Raw genomic sequence first — 21,237 nt, forward strand, 5'->3', positions numbered from 1 at the left:
CGAGACGTTTACAAATCCCTGTAATATTTCCATCAGGATTCGTCGGACGATTTTCAAGGAGTAAATAAAGCCTGACCTAGAGTAATAACTGGTGAGCCTGAAGGCCAGATACATGGGTCCGAAAGCCCTCAGGCCAGTTTCACTTCACGTTGAATATAACACGAGTCTGCAGAATCTCAAAAGCATCAAATTCAAGTAATTCGATGAACAAAAGTCGAATTAATTGCGATTATATCCAGATTGGACCAGAGTTATAGCATTATTCCCCTCCAGCGAGTATTGTTAATTGAAAAGTCATAACAAGCGATTAAATCGAATTCTGGAAATAGTAGGAAGAAATGTTTCCTCAATTTGTCTAATTCATTGAGAGTTATTTCAACTATTTCCGAATACCTGAAGATTTGGGGAAAACTAAAAGTATTGCATTCGAAAATAAGTGCTTCCTCACAGCGCAAATAAACCAGATTTGATATTTATTTTGAATACTTCGTGATAATATTTGAAGCAGAACTTTATACCTGAAAGGGGGAATTCCTCTGCCCTCAGGCGGGGCAATCGCGGTATTCGAATGCAAATATAAATAGCGATTTCATTGAGGAAATTACTGAGCGCATCAGTGAGTGATCGCGAGTATCAGACGGTATTTCGCGATTGAGGGGACAGGACTCTTGTGATAAACCAGTGACAGAGGTATATTTATTCCCTTATTTATCCTTCGGTGCTTGACGAGCCCCCCCCCCGTGAATTTCCGTTGATCTAGCAACGATTTTACGCTCAATCAATTCGATAAGAACGCGGAATTGTAAGACGACGGAATTGTGAAGACGTCGAATTGTGAAGACATTCCCTGGGAGATGGTCAGTGAGGCACCCAGAGCTGGACACGAGCTGGCACCTCTCAACGAGCCACGCCAGGTCCCGCATACAGTTACTATTGCCGTTGGTCCAGGACACAATGGGACGCATCCTGCTGAGGGGAAGGAGGACAATAGGGCCGCGTGGAGTGGCAAAATGCAGTTCTTTCTCAGCATCATTGGGTATAGTGTTGGGTTGGGAAATATATGGAGGTTTCCGTATTTTTGCCAGCAGAATGGAGGGGGTGAGTACATGGATCTGAGGCTTTTTTAAATTCATCTCTACTTTGAATGGACGAAAGAATTTTTTTTTCATTTTGTTTTCGAATGGAAGCTTTGTATTTAACCGATTTTTCGATTTTCTAATTTTTATTGCAAATGGTTTAGAATGTTGTGAAACGCGAAGAAATTATGTTTTTAGGGTCATGTCTGTATGTATGTGATAACTTGAGTTTTTGGTGATTAATTTTTAAAAAACTATTATTATTATTATTATTATTATTATTATTCGTATTATTTCTGTAATTGGTACATGGTACCAATATTACTCAACAAGGAGGTCCCTATATGCAGGAGAAATAATATAATTTATGTCGCGCCGTGCAATAAGTCGAGTTTATCGCACGCTGCGCTTCGCGCAGCTTGCTCAAAACTCGACTTCTGCACGACTTGACATAAAATATTATAGAGCACTCGGTAATAAATTTCGTTTTCAACGAATGGGTAGTTTACAGGCCGAGCCGAAGGCGAGGTCTGTACACACATTTGTTGAAAACGAAATTTGTGCCCTTGTACTCTAATGTACTATAATATCATATAAAACAGTATTATGTAATGGCCACTAAAGATGAAAAATTTCTGCAAAAGAAAAATACAAAAATAAAGTGGATGCAAAATAAAAGGCCTATTTTTAGAAAATTCATGTATTAGTTGAAAATTTAGAGTGATTCAATACTGAGTTTTTGTTTTTATTGGAAATTCAAGTAAGTTGGGGAATTCCCGTCTTTCTGCGGCTCAAAAGTTTGGAATTCCATTGAATTCTCAGTAAAATTTGAAATTTATGATTTGTTAACGAGATCAATGCTATTGTTCTGAATATTGCTAGTCAACTGTCCACGAAATTTCAATTTGTTTTGCAACCGTGGAAATTCCTCTGTTATTAATAATTCTTATTATTAAAGAGGATGACGTGATACAATCGAAGTTCAATCCATTCTAAAGCATAACGTTCAGTTATGAAAAATTCAATTATCCACTTGTTTTTCCTGGTTTGAAAACAGGATAAAATTGAAGGCTGTCAATGATGTCATCGAAGAGACAGAGAAATTAATCTCTTAACGAAAGAAAATAACAAATTTCGAATGCGAAAAATTTTAATTGGAAACCTGACATAAACAAAAATCGATAGATAATTTTGCCTTCGTGCGAATTTTTCCACGTAAATTTAATAAATTTCCTCCATCGTACATCAGGAGGTGAATTGGGGAAGATTTGAACAAATTATGTTAATAGAATAACCCGATTTCCATAGACTGTCAAATATAAGATTCTATCCGAAATGAATCGAAAAAATGAAGACCTACTGCGAAATATTCAGGTAAAAAAATGAAGAACTACTGCGAAATATTTAAAAGCTAGGAGAAAATATCCGAAATAAAACTGTCGGGTAGCCTCAAGTACTGCGCTCTGATTGGTCGAAATCCGATTGGGAAAAATAATCTGTTAGAAAAATTGAGCAATTCTCAATTACTTCAATAAATTAATTTTCTATTCAATTGTGGTACGTGTTTGATCCACATCTCAGGGACAATTGGAGGAAAACATCTCTCATTTCACCCAAAATTTCATTTCATTTCAAAACAATTCAATTCAATTTCTTCTCGTCAATGATATAATTATGCTCTGACCGTCAATATTTACTTTCCCGATGAGGGTGTCGGTTTCAAACAGTTGAATCTCGCTCACCAGTTACCAACCATCGACGAATCGATTATCCTGGGATTGATGGAATGGAGAAATTGATTGCATCATAGCGTGCGGGCTGCCATCGATTGAGAGATTAAAGTGCATCCAAGACATTCTTAATCAATTTGCTAATGGGTCAGGGTTGTGCAATAAATGGGCCATGATGGTCGCCTGTGATAATCCGGGGCCATTAATTACCGCGGATTCGCTCTCCTGGGGGATGAATTCTACGTGTATGCGCGGGGAAACTCAAAGTCAACAACTCGAGTCACGCGAACATGTTGCAGTGGTCAGCGAAATTTTAGATTTTAAAGAGCCATCGTTTTCTCATTGTGTCATTCGAATCGCTGAATGCTTAGCACACGTCATGAATGTCGTCAATCTTTTCTAGTTTGCTGGGGTGTCATCGTGGAAATTGATGAACTGCAAAGGGAAATATAAGTTTTGATTTTTAGGTATATGTCACTGATTTTTAGTGACATTATCAATCATTTCCAGTGACGTCGTCACTATTTGTGAAGAAAATGTCGATGATTCTCAGGAATCCATCGCCAAATTTCAGTAATTGGTGATAGATTTTTAAAAATCAATGACGATTTCCAGAAAATCAAAACTTTTTTTCCTTTTGTGCAATGCCTGTCGTGGTTTTTTCATTTCTAGTTTTGTTTCAATCATTTCAACTATAATATTTGTTGAATCTCAAAGTTAATTTGATTCATTTATTTCGAGAGATAGAGTGGGGTAAAATTTACACTGTTGATTTTTTTTTTAAATGTTATTGACTTTTTGTTTTTCATGAACTTATTTTTCTGAATTATGAATATTAAAAAAATGTCAAAAATGTCCATTTTGCCTCAGTCTTCCCTACTATCTAAAAACAAGGAATTACATGAAAATTTTAACAGTAGTTTTTAAAATAATTACAGTGAATTCGATTCAGGAGGAAAATTCCAAATTTTAGGAGGAAATAAAATGGAAATTTCCCGCTTTTCACTTGAATTTTTAAATAATAAATAAATAATAATTGAACTTGACTTTACGGTATTATAGATTTCCCCATAAATTGTGACTTTTCAATGACTAGATTTTCTGAAATTCCAGTGACAATGTGACTATTTAAAAATTTCCGAAACGTGTATCGGAATTTTTTCGATTTTTCAAATGAATCGACAGAAAGTCACGCAGATTTAACCTATCTATTTTTGAAATGACTGAGACCAGATCTATTTCGCTGGAATGATGCTATTTCCGGCGACTGGGGAATGCTCTCTGGTTCAATGGTGAAGCTCAACCCCTTGAAGAGCACAAAGTTACACATTTACACATAGTTGCCAAGTAGATAATGTACTTGAGGATATCCCAGTACCTCTCCCAGCTTCGTAAGGACTAAACCATAAATTTGCCGATTTTTAATCATTAAATTCTTCAATAAAATTGCGTCGGAAAAATTTACAATCCTTTAAATAACTATTTTGTTTAATCAGTGTCATTCAAATTCTGTTTTACAGAATTGTACTCTCTCCTTTCTCAAACCACCTCTTTATAAATAATGCACTGAAAAATAACAAAATTCACTCCTAAATATTTCGAAAGACATTAGTATTTTTTCAAAACATTGTCTTCTAACGAATGAAAAAATTAAATTTGCTTAAAAAACTAAAAACCGTTTTCAATTGAAAAAAAAACTAATTTTTTACCTACAATGATAAAAAGATGACATTTTAATCTCTGGAAATCAATTAAAAACATTTGTTTCCAGAGACATGTCACTGATTTATAGAAATCCATCACTAATTAATGATGACACTAAACATTCAAGAATCCTCCTGATCATCAATGATTTTTATCACTGAAATTTGATGATAGATTTTTTAAAATTAGAGGCAGGTCCCCAAAAATCAAGAGTATTTTCTCTCTGTGCCTTTTTGGATAAAAAAACGATAAACCGCATTCTGTGATTAAAAATATCGGCACGACTGAATAATTCTATTACACGCGGTTTTACCTCGCGAACGCCACAGACAGGGGGCTTTTTGCAGCGGTAATATCGATCCTCCAAACACAAAGAGTGCGAGCGAGAGAGACCGATGGGAAAAATAAAACGAACCGGTGTGACACATATGTAGTTTATTCACTACTTTGTCTTGAAATAACCGACACGTTTGCACAAGTCTCATGAGGGAATCAGAGAAACTAATAGACTTGAAATCATTCGTAATTCGCGGGAGTCCAATTGAAGAAATAAATAACCAGTTGTGATCATATGCGCACTGTCCTCTGGAGCGCTACCCAGCGGTTCTAAGACTTCACTTGGAATGAAAATCACCCACTGGGTGGGAGATGAGTGTTATCGGGAGTAATTGATATTCCAGATTTATTTATCTATCGATTACGACATGGAATCGAGCCCAATGGGATTCATGAATTCTCGGTAATTCGCGGGTGGATTTATGAATTTGATACAATGACTTGAGAAAGAATAAAGTGTCACACGCAGAGATTGAACAAATTTGCCGAGCGTCAAATGCAGAGATTTTATAAATTTTCGCGCAAATACTTCAACCATTGGTGTATCACACGCACACTTTTGGAAATTTTCGACAGATTGAAAATTCAGGAGAATAGTTGCCCGAATTTTCACGATCTTCAGTTATTTTCATTGTTGTATGAACCTGAGAAATCAAATTTTATTGAGTATTCAAAAAAATTGACTGATTTATTAATAACAAGATCAATGGAAATTCCATGTAAATTATTTGTTGTTAAAAATTTAAAAATTTTTTACTGGAAATTTTAAAGAGTAATTTTCTAACAGTGCAGATACATTCTGAGTATCGGCGTGTCACTTGCAATCACATTTTGAGTATCTGCGTGTTTCTTCTGCCTTTTGTCCGCAAAAATCCTGCGTGTGGTTCTCAGACAATAATAAATCTGGATAATAAAACAGAAATATCAATAAAATAAAGAGAAATTATACCGTCAGTAACGTATCAACGTCATGTAAAGACGAAAAACAATGCAAATATTCATAAAACGAAATGCATTAAGTTGAAAAATCAATGTCATGAATAATAAAAAAAGGAGGATTATATCATCAATAATCTGTAAACGTCGCATGTACAAAAAAAGAAAATGAAAAAGAAATTAATAAAGAGGATAAAATGAAGCAAAAAAATGAAAAAATGAAGAACGAAAGCAATAAAAAATAATGAGAACACATTTGTCGATAAAATATGAACCTGTTGACCTGAATAAAAAATAAACTCCGCGATTTTTCCACCAAAACTGCAAATCGAATTTTAAATGATTTATAATAATTGACATGGGGCGTGCTAGAAGAATAATCCGTCACTTGATACGTGTCACCTGAGTAAAAATGAGGTGTCAGGGAGACATTAAACCCAGACCGAGTGGAAACTTCCACGGAAGGACAGCGTTCTGTATCGATTGAAATTGTCACCCTTCCCCTGCCCCTATGCCGGCCCAAATTGCCGGTTCAGCACGTGACACCGGGCCATGTGCCCGTTAATTTTGGCTCCCCACGGCTAGAGATGAAAAGAATCGACCGATCTTTTGGTTGAACTAGCGTTATCCTCAATGGCAATCGCATTGTTAGAAAAAAAACTCTTGAAATTTTTATCCACGAATGATTCACATGAATTTCCCGTGTGCGCTGTTAAAAAAAATGAAATTTCATCGACAATTGATTAATAATTTTGGGGATGATGACATTGCATTCGATTTGACATTGAATTCGAGGAAACAAAATCAGGAAATTTCAAATTTCACTGAAAATTCAAAGAAAATTCCTATTTTTTAACCGCAGAAAGACGAAGATTCCTCGATTTACTTAAATTTTCAATGAAAACAGAAAAATTCCGCACCAAATTACGATTAATCGTACAAAATTTAATTAGTTGAACATTCAAGTATTTGAATTTGCAATGACAAAAGTCGCTGAAATTTCAGTGGAACTGAAATGTGATGAAAATAAAGTGTACCGGAAATTTCACCCACAAATTTCACCAATGAATTAATTAATTAATTCACTCCACTAAAAAAATGAGCTCTGCCTTGACGGAGTGGAGCAGATTTACTTGAGGGAAATTAACCAACTTGATAGAAAGAAATTTAATGTCTTTTATCAAAATTAAATTTCCGTCGTGATCATCAGAATTATCTCTAAAAAAATTCGAATACAAATCGCTGTAGAACGAATGTATTTGCCCGGAAGACATGTAAATGTCTCACGAGAACAATTACTACCACAAGAATTATGATGTTTTGATGAAAATTTTTTTTTTGTTCACAAGTAAATTTATTTAAAACGACAAAAGAGTTCTTCAGGGAAACAATTTTTCGGCAGAACTAAAGAAAATTCAATTCAATGCGATGATTAATTTTGAGAGATTTAACGAAATAAGTGGAGTGGGAATTATGTCGAGGGGAGAGTGATACTTCAGAAACTCTACTTCGATTGAATTTAGGCCTCTTCGGCCTTGGAAAATGTGTACTCGTGTGCGTGTGGATGAGATATTGTCTAGAGGGTTGCAGTCGACCAACTCTCGATCAATACGAGACACTCGGTTTTGCGTTACGCGAGAGAACTCGCAGCAGCCGAGATAACTAGAGTATCAACTAGAGATGAAATCTATAGTTCATATACGCAATACCCCCTTTCCCTGTGCACTAAAAGGGCGGAAGAATTTCGGGGTATTTTCTCACGTTTTTTCGGCAGGAGATACTGAAACCCTCAGAGTTTTTACCTGCGAAAAACCCTGCACCTGAAAGTTATTGACAATTCAATTGTTTAAATCGATTTTGCTCTAAACTGTTGAAGATGGAGAAAAATAGTTTAAACAAAATATGTTCTTTTTTGTAGAACTAAACATATTTGCTCTTGGGTATTTTTTTTCTACTCGAATTATTTAGGGATATCGAGGGTCATATGTAGAAAAATACCCTAAGTACGGAAAAAATCGATAAGAACACATACACTGTGACAAATCTTCCACTCAAAATTCTTAATTTTATGGAAAAATCCGTGAGAACTGTAAATTTCAATTTAATTATTCCAGGAGAATTAATGAAACACTGGGGAATTTTACAGGAATCTCTGTTCGAATTCTAGATTCCTTTGAGTCTTCAGGAAATTCCTTCAAAATTCCGGAAATTCCAAGAATTTTAAAGAAATTCTCTGAATATTCCAGGGAATTTGGCAGTGAATATTCATTTTTACTTGAAAATTCATGTAAATTGTGAAATTCCCGGCTTTTTGCCGCTAAAAAATTGTCACTTTACTTGCATTTTCAGAAAATTTGAAATTCCGTTGACTTTTTCCCCTTAATCGAGAATTCAAGATCTTTTTTGGGAAAGTCAGCCAAATTTTTCAAACAAAAGTTCAATCTTTGGCTCAATTAGTGCTATTGTACTGCGCAATTTATTCACGCACATGCCTGATGAAAATATCTGGCATGTGCGAAAATGTCAGGCGTAGGATTGACGAGTAGATTTGAAATCACGTGCGCGCAATTCAAGTGAATTCTCGTGAAGAGATTGAAATGCAAACGCTCACATGGATACAAATTTTTTTAACAAAAGTTTAATCTTCGGTTTCTTCATCTGAATGAAGAATATGGGACACATATTTTCATATTTCGATAAATATAAGAAAAGCTAATTAGTTACAGGAAAATTTTACGCAACAACACAATTAGTACTATTGTACTGCGTAATTTATTCACGCACATGCCTGATGAAAATGTCAGGTGTAGGATTGACGAGTAGATTTTTAATCACGTGCGCGGAACTCAAGTGAATCCCCGTGAAGAGATTGAAATACAAATGCTCACGTGGGTACAGCACGGATTCGAGAAATTTTCATTCATACTCGCCGGTGCTCATGAGTAGACAGAATAATTATAGTCTCAAGAATAATCGTGTCACTGAGTTATTTTCATCAATGATAGATTTAATTTTGGATTGGACATTCTATTTTTTCCATTTACTGCGGACGTGTGGAGTCTCAAGCGTCATTTATGCCTGGACGTGCCAATAGTAATCTTGTAATGACAAGAATGAGTTGCAGCCGGATTTCAAGTTTAAACTTTGAGTCTCACGAGAGGAATTACATTAAAATACGCATTAAACAAATCCGTAGATAATTCTGGAGGTTCATCGAACACGTTCCACTCTTTTTATTTACAAATTCTGATACGTGGAAATGCTTGCATTCATTGACGGTAAATGCGTTGCATTTTTTTATTGTGGAAGCCCAACGGAATTTTTCGATTCATCTTCAAAGGGTTTTGGGGATTGAAAGAGACTTGGGCATTGTGCGAGGGAATTGTTCTCGTGGGCTCTAACAGATCCTTCTATTCTATAGGGTCGAAGCTATTCAATTTATACGATTCAATGGTTGGAAAGTCGTTGAAAGAAAAAATGTGCGTTAACGTATTTTTCGTTTTTTTTTCCATTCTAATTTCCGAGTAAATTTCAACGGAAAGGGATCTTTAATTTTTTTAATACCACTTTCACAAAAAAATTGAATTTTTGAGAAATAAAATCTCCATTTCAGTCAAAAATCCACGTGAATTCGTCAATATTAGGCGGAAATAACTAAATAAAGCTATTATTTCATAATAAACTAAAATATTAGTTTCAAATGAAATTATATTATTCTAATATTATACTATTATTATATTATCAACAATTTTGTTAGACAGCGTCAAGAACGAATTTGTTCGCATGTAATAATCTTTCATCTGAATTAAACAAATCTCTCATTTAATTTCAAATTATTTATACCATATAATGAAACATTTGCATTTAAATATCTGAGTTTATCGATTTCCAATAAAAATAATGTTAAAATGAATGGAAAAATTTCAAATAAATATTTTTATTCAATTAAAATCCGTTATTTCTCAATGTGTAGCTGATTTTCCTCAACTTTCATGACAGATTCTGATTCTAAAATGACGAAATTTCCGGAAATTTATCTGAAAATGTCATTTACTAAACATTGTCTCAATTTTGTAAACACTAGATTGTCAAAGATTGCAATTATTCAAGATGATAGCAGTTTTTTCAGAACGAACAAACGACGACCTAACGATTCCTCAGGAGAAACAAATAAAACAAAGTCTTTCTTTTACGTGCGAGAGGCTATCTGAGGGGCTTCGTAGCCCCTCTTACATAAAAAAAGAATTTGTTCTAATTGTTTCTCTTAAGGAATCGTTAGTTCATCGTTTATTCGTCCTGAAACCACTGCTATTATCCTGAATAATTGCAAGAATTTTATTTTCTTTCATTTGATCGATAATCAATTATAAAAAAATACTCAAAGATTGCAAATATTCAAGATGATAGCAGTATCAAACAGTTTCATCCCAATTTCTCAGTTTTATGCTTCAATTTGGTGAATAATAATCAAACAGTCACCATTAATTTGTTAATTATTGCCATAAATTTTCAATTTCCAGGAGCATTCCTCATACCATTCTTCATAATGCTCATTCTCGAAGGCATTCCCCTCTTCCTCATTGAACTGGGCGTCGGCCAGCGCATGAAAGTGGGTGCACTCGGTGTATGGAACAATATCCATCCTTGGCTCGGTGGTATCGGTATAGCCTCCTGCATTGTCACGTTCTTCGTTGTACTCTACTACAACGTTATCATCACATGGTGCTTCTACTACCTGTTCAACTCCCTAACCGTAAGTTTAAACAATCCAAGAGTGAATAAAACTCTTGAATTTAGACCAATGCTAAATAACATTTTAAAAAATTCTACCCATCGACACTACCCCTACAACTAATCCATGAATATTCTTCTCCATTATCTGCTCACGTAACAAAACAAGGCTGTGACAAAAGTGTTTTCTCAACCCGATGTTAGGATGCAAGTGAGTAGAACAATCGATTTAACATGAATTATGAAAAAGAAGTGTGGTTTTTTTTCTAACGCGTGAGCACATTCTTTGAACTTTATAGAAACTCTGATATCACATTTCCCAAGAGATACCGGATATTTATCTCGGGTAAACCTACAGCTTGTTGGCTGAACAAACCAAGTAAACGTATTTATAATCTGTTTGATTACAGCTTTGCTATACCCCTGTATCAAATTACGATTATTGGCCTACTTCGTCCTTCATCCTGTCTTCTGCATCGCGTGTGGAAAAATACAATAGAAAATCATCGCTTCACTGGGGGAGAAAGTTAGGAAATTTAAAGCTCAGTGGAATTCATAATTTTTGAGCAGCAGGAGGACGAGAATTCTTCAAATTACTTGAATTTTTAATCACAACATAAATATTCCCAAATTATAATGAATTTCCAATTAATTGAAAATTCAAGAATATATTTACTTCGATTTCCCGGTGTTTTATCGAGTTTTCGTGGAGTAATTAAACTTAAAATTACGTTTCCATTGATTTTTCTTCAAATTGTGAATTTTCAATGGCGAAATTAGTTGAAATTTCAATGGAACTGTCACTTTCAGTCGAGAATTTTTAACAATGGGGAAAATTGCATCAGGCAATTCTCTGAGTTATTACCGAATTTTTGAATAAAAAATAATTAAACGGAAAAAATCAATCAAATTTTACAGAAAAATAAAAATCTATTGATTTTATCTATTGAGTATTTCTCTGTTGTTAAAAGAAATCAGGAGAAAACTGAAAGAATTCTGTAAATAACGCTTCAGAATTTTCTATCAGATTTTCGATTTTCAATTTTCAAAAACGCGCTTATTTGCTAGAAAATTATGAATTCTTTGTGGTTTCTATTGAAAATTTTCCAATTTCTCCGTGCGGATTTTGATCGACATTTTAAATAAAAAATCAGTAAATGTCGATTTCCCTACGGAGCTTATTCTGGTAGCAAAAAATTAAGCGAAGAATCTCTACAAAAAATCGCGAGCGAAGTCGCGAAAAAATAAAAATCTATTGAATTTGTTGTATCAAAAATTGGGAATAAATTATTAAAATTCTACTACGAATTCAACAGAAGCGCTCGGGTTTTCTATTCGATTTTTTCATTCCTGATCCCCGGCGGTTTTATTCTCCTCAATTCTATCCCACCCATTAATATTCATGTTTGTGTGCAACCTGATCGAGACAAACTCCTCAACAATTTTTCTAAAAACCCTGGATTCTATAAAAAATACACCAACAAATTGAGTAATTTATTTTAGGACACGCTGGCGTGGGCGAAGTGCCCGGTGATTGATGGAGTTGAAGTGGAAGAGTGTGTGAAAAGCTCATCCACCGCGTACTTCTGGTACAGAACGACCCTCGATGCTTCTCCTAGTATAGCAGAACCCGAAGGGCTCAAGTGGTGGATTGTACTCTGTTTGTTGCTCAGTTGGACGATTGTATTCTTCATTATGATGAAGGGAATACAATCATCCGGAAAGGTGAATGAAGACATCGGACTCGCCAGAATTATAAAAATTGAACGATTTTCAGAAGAAAATAATGTTAATTTTATATTCTTGTCTTTATTCAATTTCTAGGTCATTTATTTCACCTCTCTCTTCCCCTACATTGTCCTCACCATCTTCTTCATTAGGGGAGTGACTCTCAAAGGCGCCAGCGAAGGACTTGCTCACATGTATACGCCGAAGGTCACTATAAACTTTTCAGCTAATTCGTTGAACTTTCATCATTTCAGAATGATTTTAATTGATAAGGAAAATTTGGATGTAGAAGTTTTTTGAAACCTCATTTTGCATCAAAAAATGTTTCCTTGAACGTTTTTTTTTGTTTTCTTCATCCATATTTAGTCATGTTTAATTAGAATTCACAATGAAGTTGAGACAACTCTCTGGGAATTCAGAAAAGAAGTTTATAGTTTTCATAATAAAAGTTATAATTTTAAAGATGATAATCTATCATGTTTGGATTTTTCCTGCACGAATTCGTGGGCATGACTTTTACCATTTTTCTTTTTTGGATTTTGTAATTATTAAGAAGGAAAATTCATGCGGACTAATTTCGAGTTTACAGGAGAGATCTAAAAGCGCGAATATTCAGTGCCAAATTAGGCGAAATTTTCCATCATTTGAAAATTCAAGAATATATTTACCAGAATTTTCCTGATTTCTATTAATTTCCATGGAATAATTGAACTTAAGTTTACAGTTCTCAAGAACATTTCCGTAAAATTCTGAAATCTTCATGATGAAATTCCTTAACATTCCAGTGGAACTAAAATATCATGAAAAATTCCAAAAACTGTACCGGAAATTTCAGCCAAAAATTTTTCCAAGTGTATTCACGCCAGCTTGAACCAAAAATTACTAAAAACTAGAACCGTTTCTTCTGATTTTTGAACAAAATCCTCACTAGCTCCATATTTTACAACAAATGAAAAATTAATATTTTCCCAGAATTGTTTGCTTGCTAAATAATAACATCACGATCGCGTCCTGAAATTAAAATTTTTTCTCTGCACACAGATGGAAAAATTGCTGGAGCCAACAGTATGGCTGGACGCAGCGACTCAAGTCTTCTACAGTTTTGGTCTAGCCTTCGGCTCTCTCATAGCTTTCGGTAGCTACAATACCCCCGACAACAACTGCGTGCGGGACGTTATCCTCGTGAGTTTCTGCAACGCATTCACCGCGATATTCGCCAGTGCAGTTGTCTTCGCAATCCTGGGATTCAAGGCTGTGAGCAATGTCGACAATTGCCTAGAACTGTGAGTCCCTACTCCCCCGTATAATTCAATTTATCTTGATTCTCCTCCGGGTCATGCGAGCGTCGACGGTTCATCCCTCATCTGCGTCATATCGATCCCCGGGGGATGACGTTAGTCGGAATTCGCAGGCGTTTTTCATGTTTGATCAATGAGGGGTTTCGTTACTCCGGTGTTGCCCGAGAAAATTACCTGAATTAATTTTCTCCTGTTGTCGTCCTTTGACATTTCGTTATGTCCTTTGCAGGTCGAGGAAGTTGCTGACGAGTTCGGGATTCCTGAGTGACAACTCCACTAATGAAGAATTCGAACATGCCAGGATGACATTCAATGCAACTGCAGTTGGAGCGAATTTTTCGTTAGCTTCGTGCAGTCTCGAGGAAGAATTAAATACTGTAAGTTAATTACGTAACTACAACAACGTAATTACAACATAAATTTTCATTAGGATGAGTTGGAGAAGTACAGACGAGCTGTATAATTGATAAGAAAAACATTGAGTGAATTATTTCTAACGTTTTAATAGCTAATTCAATTATTAACAGTCAATTATTGGAAAGTCATTAAAATAATTCGGGATATTTTACACTAGGACAACTTAAGTGACAAGGAATAATTTGTTGTTGTAGAATAAATTATCAAAAATATTAATTTCTGTTTGCTTCATTTGAGAATAGAAAAAAAATCGGACATTTTACAACGATTTTATTATTTAAACTTTACAGAGCTAAATTTGAATCTCGATATTGAACCGTTAGAAAACATTTTAAAAAACTAAAAAAAAATTAGAGAGTCTGCTTCTGGAGGAAGATTGATAAACGAATTTGAAAATTACGAGACTTTTCTATAAATAATTTATAAACAATCCATTTTCCACCATAAAAATCATTTGTTCGGAATCGTAACAAATTTATTCATATTCAGAATTTTACCAGAAATCCATTTCATGCCTAAAAAAATTAGGTTTTCGAAAGTTTAAACAATGTCGATTTATTTCCAAACAACGACTGTTCCACAAAACAATTCTGTGTAAAATGTAATTTGAACGACGCTGAATATTCATGATTTTTTTCAATTTTTTTCAAATTCGATGATTGAAAATGGTTGAATCTATAGTGAAAGATCCTTGGATATCCTAAAATGAAAATTTAAGAATACATTCGTTTGAATTCCCCTCATTTCTATCAATTTTCCCAGTAGAAAGGGCCTAAAATTGACAGCGCCTATTGATTTTCCCCTGAAATTTTGAATTTTCAATGACGAAATTCGTTGAAATTCCAATGGAGCCATAACACGATAAAAATTTCCAAGAATATACCGGAAATTTCCACTGCAAAATTCTAAAAAATGTAAAAATGACTCCAGGCTGCCGAAGGGACAGGTCTAGCCTTCGTGGTCTTCACCCAGGCAATAGTGGAGCTCCCAGGAGCTCCATTCTGGTCCTGCATATTCTTCCTGATGCTCCTAGCCCTCGGCATTGGCTCCCAAATAGGGCTCCTCGAGGGTATGCTCTGCGTCATCTTCGACATTGACATCTTCAAGCGAATAAGAAAGCCGTACATAACTGCCTGCGTGTGTGTCACTTGCTTCCTCGTCGGTCTGATATTCTGCACTGGTGCCGGTGAATACTGGCTGAAACTATTCGACAGCTTTGCCAGCACCATCGGTCTCGTGGTTGTCGCTCTCCTCGAGATGATGTCGGTTGTCTTCGTCTATGGACATGAGAAGTTCACACAGGACATTGAGGATATGACGGGCTACAGGCCCGGATGGTACTGGCAGATTACTTGGAGATTCCTCGCACCTATGATCATGATTTGCATTCTTGTGTCCAGCATGTTCTCTATGGTAATGAACAGACCGCAGTATTCTGCGTGGATTGCCTCAAAGGTGAGAAATATTCATAAACAAATGCTTTATGGCAGCTGTTTTCCGACTAATAATCGAAGTTTTGCAGGATTTTTGCTTCTGAATGGAAGCATTGTATTCGTCAAATCGGAAATTTCGTATTTTTTGTGTCAGGATAACGCATTTGGGACTTAGGAATCCGAATAAACTATTTTTAGACCATGCCCGGATGTATAAATGCATGTGTGCATTTATGTGTGTGATAGGTGCAAAAGTAATTGTTTAGATGAACATAATTACGATTTAAAATATTCTTCCCAATGTTATCTTGACCGAGTTTGATCATGAGATTGATTGCATCATCCGTTATTGAAAATTTTTAACATTGGGACAATGTTGAATTCTATGAATCATTGGATTTAATTTAAAATATATTCTCATAGGAATTTCATTCGGAAACAAATGGCTAATTTATTGGCAAAAATGTGTGGACTATATTGGGAGGAAAAAAACGGCCCACTTGTTTTTTCCTGGATATGAACATTGAAAAAAGAAATGTCACGTAAAATTGTTGTTGAGCATTCCATTTGTTTTTTTGCTGATATTCAATAAAGATGTTCAATCGAGATTTTTAATTTTTTAGGCGACTTATTCTCTTTATATATTTTACGAAATGGAATAGATCATTGAAACTATTGGATTGTATGAGATATTCGATTTTGTAGGCCAAAACATATATGTATTCACTTTTTTAAACAATGAAAAATTTAACGTTGGCGTAATGTTAAATTCAATAAATCGTTGAATTCAGTTTAAAATACATCGTCATATAAATTTCATTCGGAAGTAAATTGCTAATTTATTAGCAAAAATTAATTAACTATTTTGTGACGAAAGGAATTTCCCGCTTGTTTTTTCCCGATATTTAATAAAGATGTTCAATAGAGATTTTTTATTTTTGAGCCAACTTATTCTATTCAGATATTTTATATCAATGGAATAGATCATTGACACTATTGAATGGTCTAACATATTCAATAAATAATTCAATCTAACATATATTCAATAAATAACATATTCCATAAATAATGAAAAATTGAACAAAAATCATTTTTTCATTATTTTGTTCAACAAAAATCCGTAATTAATTCGCAGGGTGCAACAGAGTCATTGTTCTACCCCGACTGGGTAATGGCTATCGCCATAGTGATTGTACTCGTTGGTATCGCTCCAATACCGATAGTATTCCTGCTCCGGAGGTTCCAATGCCTCAAACTCGATGTCAATATTCATCAGGGCAGTATTCGGCGGATCGAGACTACTGTTTCCACCAAGGAGATGATGGGTGACATAGATGTAAGTGTCCCTGATTTTTTCGTTCTCATAAATTTTGGTGAGAATATCGAAACATGCTGTCAGAAATTTTTTTTTAATCGGTAAGCGTAATGAGACGTTCTTGATTATGGATTTTAGATCTTATTTACCCTTTTGTCATTGTGATTCAGTGGCGAACTGGTGGAACGTAACAATTGAATCGCAAATTATAAAGCAATTCCGCAATTTCAAATTATCAAACGTATGAAAAATTTATATATTTCGGAACTAAATAGTTACTTCAAAGGATTTCTTACAATATTTCTCTGTAAATTTCATGATTGTAAGAATACTTGAATCATTGGTAAACTTGCAGAAATGAATTCGTTTTACTACACTTCGAATTAAAAAATGAATGAAGTGGAAGTTGCAATGGAATTTCCAATGTTGTAAATTTAAATTCAATTTCAGATAGAATCGTTCATAGAATTGATTATTCATCTTGGAAATTCAGTAAATTTGACTTTTTCATGAATAACAACTTGAACTGACGAATTCATTACGAAAACTAAAACTCAAAACTGAAACTAAAAACTAAAACTTGTTTTCTCCTTGCAAATTAATTGTGAAAATTGAACATCACATTTTCAGTTAAATTTTCAATAGATTGAAAATTCCGAGAAATGGTCCCCTAAATTACCCCAATTCCAGTACCAAAAAAAATGAAAATTTCAAGTGAACTGATATTGATTTGTCCACAATTATTCAATTCATCAAAGATATTCATAAGATCGTCGACAATAAACAGTATCGAGGTAATAAAAAATCATGTGAGCGAGTTATCGTTAAAAATTTCCAAATTCTTTCCTTGAAATCTGCAGCGAAGCGGCAAGAGGGTTCAATTTTGACTATCGGCCAGTTTTCCATGAATATCTCGAAATCTAAGGGAGATAGAAAAATTTTTGTCATAACCTTTTTTGTAGCCCTCAGGCTGCTCTACAAAAAAACTCATAACAAAAATTTCGTTATCTCCCCTAGATTCGGAGATATGCCTCGAAAACTTAGCTGAAACTCAAAGGGCTAAATCGACTTGACCCGTTTTACCGCTGCACTACTGAAATTTCAGGAGTAATTATTCAACAGCAGACGTTTCACTATTTCCCAACTGAATCATCCCCCAAATGGTTATTTGACATGACTAAAATTTCAAGATGGATACGGGTAATGGGGTGCAAAGTTGGATGTAACCCAACAGCCACCAGTCGTAGGTAAGCACCCCCTCGTCGGTGGTAACATCCGTAGGATGTAGCCCTCCCAGTCTGTCCTCAACGTGAGTTATCAGCAAGTTCTTTCCTTATGAATGCAGCAGTTAAACAGATCATCAAATTAATCTATTCAACCTTGATTCAATCATACGATCATGTATCACCCGCATCGACGGAATCAATCAACTCGAAACATTATCATTCTGACAGCATTATTTACCTGCTACCTGGTTTTACGCATGTATTGAATGCATTCTGTTTCAGATAATAATAAGTAATTTAATTGTGATGGCTATTGGAGGTGTTACGCATGCAGCGTTTCCTGCGATAATTCCCCTCGCAAAAAATCGATATCATGATTCATTATATCATATCTCATATCGACGAGACTGATAAGATTTCTAAAACTTAAAAATTCAAGGTGAAATGTTCAGCTGATGGAAATGGCTCATTCCATCAATTGCATTTAATTTTTCGTGTAATTTGCCATTTTCATGGAATTCTTTCAAATAATTTTCATTATTTCTAAATAATGTTTTTTTAATTTTTAAATATGAAGATTGAAAGAAAAAAAAATCTCAATAAATAAATTCCACGGAAAATCTAAATTCAATCTATTGTTTAATTATAATATTTAAATATCATTCATTCGCAGCTTTCATTTATCAAGTAACTGCTGGAATGCCGAAGGAATGTTGAATAAACTAACAATTAAAAATTTCGTTATTGAAATGAAGAAAATTCGAGAAATAATTTTGATAATTCAAAATTTCCAGATTGACGAATATCAGGATAGACTGGAGGACTTTCCAGAAGAGGAGGAGGGCAACAGCGACGACGATAACACCATAGCACCTCAGAATTACAAAGCCATAGCATCCAAAGAACACCAAGGTAAAGGATTGAAAATGAGACGTATGGATTACTGAGCTAAATCCCTGGGAAGACATGTAAATTTAATGTGTGTGGGTGTATGATGAAATTTGTACAGTAAAATGTGATATTTTCGTGCATTAAAACGCTGGTGGCTATGGTTTAATCATCAATGAGAGAATTAAACTGCCAAAACGAACTCAATGACATTTTCTAATGTTACGGAATGTCGCACTGAAGGATTATACCCTGGGCAATAGAACTGAGATTATACGAACAAAATGTTTCATTCACAATTTTAATCCAAAACATTGTAATTTAATTTACGGTTTTCACGTTAATTATTAATGTTCGTAATGAAATGTAAATAGAATATTTTACGACGAAATGCGACTGGAGAGTCCGTACAAAGGAGACAAATTGTAATCGATTATACTTGGATGTTCGAGGAATTTTTAAAAAGAGTTGATTTTGGTGGGGGATGACCACTGACGAGTTTTTCTATTTCAATTTTTTAGATTGTTTGATAACTGCGGAATTAGGTCCCGAGATATGGGAGCGCGAGACTGTGTTCAGAATCTGACTTTGCTATCTTCATCAAATTCACCATCGGGTGTTGATTAGCAATTACTTAGCAGCTGTAGAATCGTTCTTCACCTTTCAATTTTAAGACATTTTGGTCGTTCATTGGTCATCCTGGGATGATTGTACCTATGTACATAATTCGATGATTGAGTGATAGTTGAAGACGATGAGGAGAGGGTGGGGTAAAATGGGCACTTTGAAAAGAGGATGGAATTTTTTTTCTTGAAAAAAATGTTTTTTGTTTCTGGAGAATTTCAACTGGGCTCAAATGATAAATTCGTCTCTGCGAATGAATACTGTTTGAAGAGTGTCTCTGCCACTCCACTTTCTTCCAGATTCAGTAAAAAAACATTGGATGATTGAATATTTTGTGATTGAATTGAAACGAAGATAACATCGACGAATAATCGACTACTTAACAGATGTGGAATCGTTTTTTATCTTTAACTTCCAATTTTAAGACATTTTTGATCGTTCATTGGTCATGCTGGAATGATTGTACCTATGTACATAATTTGATAATTGAGTGATAGGTGAGGACGATGAGGGGACGGTGGGGTGAAATGGACACTTTCGAGGAGAGGATGATTTTTTTTCTTGAAAAAAAAAAAAAAAACATTTTTCGTTTGTGGAGAATTTTAACTGGGCTCAATAGACAAATTCTTCTCTAAGTTACGAATATTTTCTGAAGAGTGTCCATTGCACTCCACTTTCTTCTACAATCAGTCAAGGAACATTGGATGATTCAATATTTTGTAATTGAATTGAATTAAATGACAAATTAATCATTCAAGATTTAAATGCTTCAGTTTGAACACAAAATCTTCCGGGAATGAATTCCTTTTTTTATTCCACTCAATCACACAATTCCTGCTTATCCTCATATTAATTTTAATGCCAAGTCAATGGGAGCAAGGACAAAAATGAATTCTGAATTAATGATTATTCATTCTTTCGTTAAATGATGAATTGAAAAAAAAACAAAAATGCGAATTACTAAGTTCTTTGAAATTCAAGTGAAACTACAACTAGATAAACAAGTTCAACCACAATTTTCCAACTCAACTCGTCATTTTTTCCGGAACCCCTTTAATTTCATTATCTTTGTCTTGCTCCCGAATAGCGCCAGTACACAGAATATTATTCAACGAGACTCATGTTTATGAGTTCATAAGCTTCTTCCGATACGAAGGGGTAATAATTTCAAGGATTTATGGAAATTCTGATGCATCCCTACACCCCAGGGAGATTTTACACCCGACTCAATCGATTCTACAAGTCTTTCATTACGAATAATGTTTTAAAGAGAGAGCCCTGTTGAAAATTTTTAATGGAAAATCCTCATAAGCAAAATCTCCTTTAAATTTTCACTGAACAAAAAAACATTCTTCATGAACTGAATATCCACAACGAATTGTTGAGATAATCTACAGTTCTTTCGTTATTTCATGATTTTTTTGGTCGACTTCACGAGCTGAATTGACTATTTATGTTAGTTTGTATTCAGCAAATGATTTTTACTGAATTTTTCGATAAAAATAAGGAAAAAAAAAGAATTTTCGCAAAACATTTCTCATTATTGTGAACAATTGAAAAGAATTCATTCCCCGAAGAAAGTAATTGTCATTTTATTTGAATTTCTGGGGAAATTCAGGAATTCTGAATAATTTTCCGCGACAATTTCATTCGAAAATTTTCAACTGCGCAAAATAAATAATTCCTCCCAATATTTTTTCCTATTTGGTTTAAAAGCGTATTTATGAACTTATTTTATGCCATCGCGATATATTTTAAGTATCCGGAAGTATTGAAGAAGGCGCTCAAGGTGTCA

General features: G+C 34.5%; 1 protein-coding gene across 4 annotated transcripts; it reads left to right on the forward strand.

Annotated features, from left to right (window-relative positions):
• LOC107043430 (sodium- and chloride-dependent transporter XTRP3) lies at nt 1–20,207 on the forward strand. Of its 4 annotated transcripts, none has more exons than XR_001461232.1 (11): nt 1–1,098; nt 10,303–10,535; nt 10,683–10,724; nt 12,017–12,238; nt 12,338–12,448; nt 13,283–13,524; nt 13,769–13,916; nt 14,887–15,411; nt 16,525–16,725; nt 17,895–18,013; nt 18,725–18,812. XR_001461232.1 is itself a non-coding variant. In XM_015264966.1 (11 exons), the coding sequence occupies exons 1-10, from the start codon at nt 855–857 to the stop codon at nt 17,928–17,930; spliced, it is 2,004 nt and encodes a 667-aa protein (XP_015120452.1). In that variant the 5' UTR covers nt 1–854; the 3' UTR covers nt 17,931–17,951; nt 18,725–18,785. The 4 variants fall into 4 exon arrangements, 3 of the variants coding, with proteins under 3 accessions (XP_015120452.1, XP_015120433.1, XP_015120441.1); XM_015264966.1 differs by having other exon boundaries at nt 17,895–17,951; nt 18,725–18,785; XM_015264947.1 differs by lacking the exon at nt 17,895–18,013 and having other exon boundaries at nt 18,725–20,207.
• Nucleotides 20,208–21,237: the final 1,030 nt, after the last annotated feature.

This window comes from Diachasma alloeum, unplaced genomic scaffold (genome assembly GCF_001412515.2).
Source record: "Diachasma alloeum isolate Michigan unplaced genomic scaffold, Dall2.0 Dall_scaffold_00179, whole genome shotgun sequence".
NCBI classification, from domain to species: domain Eukaryota; kingdom Metazoa; phylum Arthropoda; class Insecta; order Hymenoptera; family Braconidae; genus Diachasma; species Diachasma alloeum.

Bases quoted from the DNA above. Each gene is read 5' to 3' on its own strand.
- LOC107043430 (XM_015264947.1), top strand. From the start codon at position 855: ATGGTCAGTGAGGCACCCAGAGCTGGACACGAGCTGGCACCTCTCAAC. The intron at 12,449-13,282 runs GTCACTATAAAC...CTCTGCACACAG, and splicing joins CTCACATGTATACGCCGAAG to ATGGAAAAATTGCTGGAGCC. The intron at 13,525-13,768 runs GTGAGTCCCTAC...TGTCCTTTGCAG, and splicing joins GTCGACAATTGCCTAGAACT to GTCGAGGAAGTTGCTGACGA.